This window comes from Mesocricetus auratus, unplaced genomic scaffold (assembly GCF_017639785.1).
Source record: "Mesocricetus auratus isolate SY011 unplaced genomic scaffold, BCM_Maur_2.0 Super-Scaffold_100004, whole genome shotgun sequence".
Taxonomy (NCBI): Eukaryota; Metazoa; Chordata; class Mammalia; order Rodentia; family Cricetidae; genus Mesocricetus; species Mesocricetus auratus.
Window position 1 is genome coordinate 55,501,132 of NW_024429189.1, and position 6,246 is coordinate 55,507,377.

At 36.9% G+C, this 6,246-nt stretch overlaps 1 protein-coding gene across 1 annotated transcript; it reads left to right on the forward strand.

Annotated features, from left to right (window-relative positions):
• The first annotated feature begins 1,608 nt into the window (after positions 1-1,608).
• On the forward strand, positions 1,609-2,553 carry LOC101840147 (olfactory receptor 10AG1-like). The gene has a single exon (XM_005064595.1). The coding sequence runs from the start codon at positions 1,609-1,611 to the stop codon at positions 2,551-2,553; it is 945 nt and encodes a 314-aa protein (XP_005064652.1).
• Positions 2,554-6,246: the final 3,693 nt, after the last annotated feature.

Sequence of the window (6,246 nt, forward strand, 5' to 3'; positions counted from 1 at the left end):
TAGAAAATTCTAATTTTAAAAGGGACATCAACTTCTATCATTACTAAAACACTCTAACACTATCAGTAAACATGATTTACATAATAATGCTAGTGGAAAAGAAAACAGTTGCTTAACATTCCTACTCTTGTCACAAAATCCTTAGGAAGTCCAAGTTAGGCACAAACCCCTTACACCCCTTCAAATTCTCATATATTTTAGGGGACTGAAATTTTGAACAGCAGCATAAACTAATACTCTCAAAACAAAATGGAAAGCCAAACTCCTCTTTGAAATGACTTTGCTGATTCATCCTTAACTGAATATCACTGAACATAAAAATTTGTTGACACACTGAGAATAAGATGGTCAAGTTTTTCTGACACAGTGGATAATCATTGTAAATCCTACATACTAACTTTTGGTCACAGAAAGTAAGGGAAAGTATATCTACTACTGAACAGAGTTAAATGGATATATGATTAGGAAGAAAGATATATACAAGGAACAAAAAGGTTAGAATCAGTGGAGTATATGATAATTTTTAGATAAAGGAGTTTATTAGGCTATTATTTATGAATTTTATAAATGATGAGAAGTTTTATAATGAAGTTTTTTGTAAAGCAAGAAAAATATTAAGTGGAAGCTCTAGTTCTAAAGATGAATATATCCTAGGAAAATGAATGAGAAGTCATTAGAATTCTTAAGCTTAAAACCCCCAGAAATTCATGCCATGGAAGAATGGAGGCATTTCAGAATAGAAAGATGCACCCCTTAGATACACTTCCTTAAACATGTATGCAGATAGGACATTTTCTGATCCTTAAGCATCCTGACATAGAAAGAAATTAACATTCATTATTTTACACTATGTTCTTAGTGTAAGGACAGAAACTTTAAAGTATATATAAAAATTATGACATTGGTTGTCACAGTCTGAATACTGAAAAAGAAATACCTCTTTTTAATTGTTTTAAATGCTATGTAATGCTTGAACAGCTAGTGAATAATTGTACTAAAGTAGCCTATGAATCAAACTAACAAACTTAGAAGAGAAGTAAGGTTGAAATATTAACATATATAATGTCATCATACCTTCTCAGGACTTTTGAATATTTATGCATGTACTATTTACCAATTTGTGAAATTAAATTCAAGCTAATAATCATAAAATAAAATATTGGACGGAGAAAAAAGTCAATTGTGAGAAAGAATCATAACAATGGGAGACGTACCCTTTTCTGAACAGAAATAGAAGAGGAATGGATAGAATTACATAAAAAATAAATAAATGATAGAAAAAGAATAAACTATTGCTTAACAGTGTTAACTCAAATTTTGCATTTCAAATATTGAGAAGAAAATTTAAGCTGGAGTACATATTAATCCAAAAAAATGAAAATGATAAAGGTAAAAATAAACAAACAGAATTGTTAAAATTTTTCACTAATATCCTGATGGCAAGAAATGTAATTCTTAAACATTTGAAAAAGCATGTAAGATGTATACGTCTTTTTAATATTTTAGAAAATTTGAGAGTTTGCAGTGTGATATCTGTAGCTTATATGTTGCATGAGAAAACCAAATGTGGTAATATGACTTGCACTTCTGAATGAATCATCCACAAGCATGGATCTCACAGCTATCAGAGCAGATGACAATGCCTCCACAGTGACACAATTCATTCTTCTGGGATTCTCTGACCTTCCCAACCTCCAGGGTTTTCTGTTTGGTATGTTCTCCATAGTTTACTTAATTATCCTAATTGGAAATGGCTTCATAATTGTAATAACCAGGCTCGATCCAGCACTACAGAAGCCCATGTATTTTTTCCTGGCAAATTTTTCTTCTCTGGAAATCTGTTATGTATCAGTTACACTTCCTAGGATTCTGTTTAACATTGGTACTCAGAATAGAAGTATATCCAAGCTGGCTTGTGCCACACAAACGTGCTTTTTCCTTATGCTGGGAGCCACTGAATGTTTCCTTCTGGCTGTGATGTCCTATGATCGATATGTGGCTATCTGCAACCCTCTGCAATATCCCCTGCTCATGAACCCAACAAAGTGCACTCAGATGGCAGCAGGAGCCTGGTTCGCTGGCATCCCAGTCCAGATAGGACAAACCTGTCAGATATTCTCTCTGCATTTCTGCAATTCTAACAAAATCAACCACTTCTTCTGTGACTTACCTCCCATTCTCAAGCTGGCCTGTGGAGACACCTTTATTAATGAGCTGTCTGTCTATTTAGTAGCTATCCTGTTTGCTGCAGTCCCTTTTTTGTTGATACTTGCTTCTTATAGCAAAATCATTGCCACCGTTCTGAGGTTGCCAACAGCCACAGGACGAGCAAAAGCTTTTTCCACATGTTCTTCCCATTTGCTTGTGGTTTTTTTGTTTTTTGGATCAGCCACTGTTACTTACTTAAGGCCAAAGTCCACGCATTCTCCAGGAACTGACAAACTACTTTCTATGTTCTACACAATTGTGACCCCCATGTTCAACCCCCTGATATACAGCCTTAGGAACAAGGATGTGATTGCTGCATTTAGAAAATTATTACTAAAAACATAACAGAATGGGTGTCTGTACTGTTGTCTATAATATTTTATTTAACTACATGTAATACAAGGACTTCCTTATCTGGGTGCCACAGAGTGCTATTTCATATCTACGTCTATATCGCCTTCTGTATCCCTCTCTGCTAACCTCTAGTGATTGGTGTCTAGCCTGTATATCCAGCAAGGAGGTGGATTTAAGTCAATATAATCCTTGTTTACATAGGGTAGATTTGCAGATGTTTTCTTTGGCAGATTTGAGGATGTTTCATTCATCATTTTATGATTGCTACCTAATCAGTTACTTCTTCTGTGACATTCCCTCTTTCCCTGATTCACTTGAGTTATATAGACATCTTTTTGAATGGGATGATAACCTTCCTTGGTGCCGCATTTTTTTGAAAAATTTAAAATATTACATTTATTTATTTGTCATTTATTAATTTTTATTATCATTTTACATTTCAACCACAGTTCTCCTTATCACACCTTCTCCTGCTTCCCTTGCTTCCTCCCACCTGCCTTATCTCTCCCTCAACCCACCCCAGGTCCACTCCTCCTCACAGGCTATAATAGCTTCCATGAGGAGTCAACATAGTATGGCACAATAGGGTAGGCAGGACCAGGCCCCTCCCCCATGCATTTAGGATGATCATAGAATCCCACTATAGGGAGTGGGTTCCAAAATGCTAGTTTGTGTACAAGGCTTGTATCATGGTCCTACTGCCAGGGACTCCTCAACTAATCCAAGATTCACAATTGTCTTTGACATACAGAGTGCCTAGTTCGGTACCCTGGAGTCTCTACAGCTGTAGGTCTAGAGTCCATGAGTTTCCATAATTTTGTTTAGTTATTTAGGTAGATATCTTAATCATGATCTTGACCTACTTGCTAATATATTCCATAATATTTTCATGTTTCAATTTCTGTTAATAATCTTCTATTAATGTAAAAGCATGTCTACAGTCTAAAAATTGTCACTAGCTACATGCTGGCTCTAAATCTGCTGTGTCTGTTCATTGAATATTGCTGATATGGTAGTTCTATTGTGACCTTGATATTTATCCTCAAGAGAAAATGATATAACAATGAAACTGAGGAAGATATAATGTAAAGAACTAAAATTTAGCATATCAAATTTAAAGATATGGTTCTATATCTGTTGTTTGTATGTGAGTGTAACATTTCCAGATGTATTCTCATTTAAGTATGTAATTTTTGTCTTGTTTTTACAATGGTAATTATTTCTAAATAAAAGTTTATTTGTTAATTTTAAAGGACAGTTCTGTAATACTACCAAATAACCAGCATTACCTTTCAGAAGTGCAGTGTTTATAAAAGAAAGTTATTAATCAGGCTTACTAGTGCAGTGGTTTAGTGTCCTTGATGTAAAAGCAATGGCTACAAGAAGATTTGATATTCTAATATCAAACCAAAGGCATCAGGCAGAATGCACCATGGGAATAACTTGAATCTTCCAGCAGAGATGCTGTTACATTATCACAAATTATGTGTTTCTTTTTTTTTTTTACAAAATAGTGTTAAGTCAGTGTGGGCTTTTAAAAAAGAATACACCTATATTCATGTTTTTGTCAACCTGCCACAAACCATTCCAGTCATGTCACATGAGGGGACCTGATTATTGAACTGTCTCCATCAGAGGAGATCCTGGATATGTCTTTGGAACATTTTCTTAATTTCTTATTGATTTAGAATGCTCCACCCTGAAGTTAGCAGTGCTACGTTAGCCATGCAGACATGGGATGTTATAAGTAGATGAATAAATCATCAGAAGTAAATCAGTTAACAGTACTTCCTGGTCCCAAGTTCCTGCCTAAGTCCCTGCCTCAACTTTCTTCATTGATTAACTATTAGGTGAACTATCAGTCCAATAAAACCTTTCTCTCAAACAAGTTGCTTTGCATTGTGGTCTTTATCACATCTACTCAAGAAGCAAATGCATACAGTAGACTATGGGCATTGGATGAAAGATATGCACAAAACCATGCATGTACTTACGTATGTAATTGGGCTCAACAATGATTCTCCAAAGAACTCATTGCCAACATGAGTCCAAAGTTTCCTTGTTAGTTGTTTTTGTAATGATGAGATTCTTAGTAAGAAACTCATTCCTACTATGAAGTTTATTCTAATTAGTTGTATACATGATGACGTAAAATTATCATTGTATTTGTAGTTTCATTAGAGTGAAAAATGTACTGTGCGTGTTTGTTTTTGTTTTTTGTTTTTTTAAATTTATTTTTCAGTTTAAATTGAGATAAGAAACAAGGTTGCTTCACAAGTCAGTTCCAGGTCCCTCACCCTTTCTCTCCCCTCCTCCAGTACCATCCCCCCCAAGCACCCCATTATCCCCTCATTTCCCCAGGGAGGGTGAGGCCCTCCATGGGGGTGTCCATAGTCTGTCATTTCATACAGGGCAGGGCCTAGACCCTCCCCCAAGATTTCAGGGTGAGAGTGAACCTCACATTGGGAGTCCAAAGTCCATGTGTATACTCGGGATGAGTACTGATCTGCTGCCCAAGGCTCAATAGATTACCTAGGCCTCCTCACTTACACCCACATTCAGGGGTTCTTGATCAGTCCCATGCTGGATTCCCAGGCTGATGCCTGGGATTCAAGAGTTAACCTTTGTCAGGTCAGCTGTTTCTGGGGGTTAAACCAGCCCAGTCTTAATTCCTTTGGGCATTAGTCCTCCCTCTCTGTTACTGGCTTTCTTGAGTTCAGCTCAGTACTTAACTGAGGGAGTCTGCCTCTTCTTCCATCAGCCATGGAATGAAGTTTCTGTCTCCCAGACTCTCTGGCCATGGGATTTTAGGCTGTCACTCCCCAGATCTATGTCTAAAATCCATATATGAGAGAGTACATGCCATGTTTCTCTTTTTGTGACTGGGTTACCTCACTCAGGATGGTTTCTTCTAGTGTCATCCATTTGCCTGCAAATATCAGGATTCCATTGTTTTTTTTTCTGATGAATAGTACTCCATTGTGTAAATGTACCACCTTTTCTCTATCCACTCTTCGGTTGAGGGACATGTAGGTTGCTTCTAAGTTCTGGCTATTACAAATAATGCTGCTATGAACACAGTGGAACAGACATCTTTGTTGTATGAATGGGCATCTTTTGGATATATGCCTAAGAGTGGAGTTGCAGGGTCTTTTGGTAGGTTTATTCCCATTTTTCTAAAGAATCTCCATACTGATTTCCAAAGTAGCTTAACCAGTTGGCACTCCCACCAGCAATGGAGGAATGTCCCCCTTTTACCACATGCTCTCCAGCATAAATTGTCGTTGGTGTTTTTGATTTTAGCCATTCTGACAGGAGTGAGATGGTATCTCAGAGTAGTTTTGATTTGCATTTCCCGGATGCCTAAGGATGTTGAGCACTTTCTCAAGTGCCTCTCAGCCATTTTAGACTCATCTATTGAAAATTCTCTGATTAGTTCTGCAGCCCACTTTTTAATTGGGTCTTTGGTGTTTTGAAGACTTGCTTCTTGAGTTCTTTGTAAATTTTGGAGATCAACCCCCTGTCAGATGTGGGATTAGTGAATATTTTTTCCCATTCTGTGGGCTGCCTTTTTGTCTTGCTGACTGTGTCCTTAGCTTTACAGAAGCTTCTCAGTTTCAGGAGGTCCCATTCATTAATTGTTGATATCACTGTCTATGGTACTGGTGGTATGTTCAGGAAGCT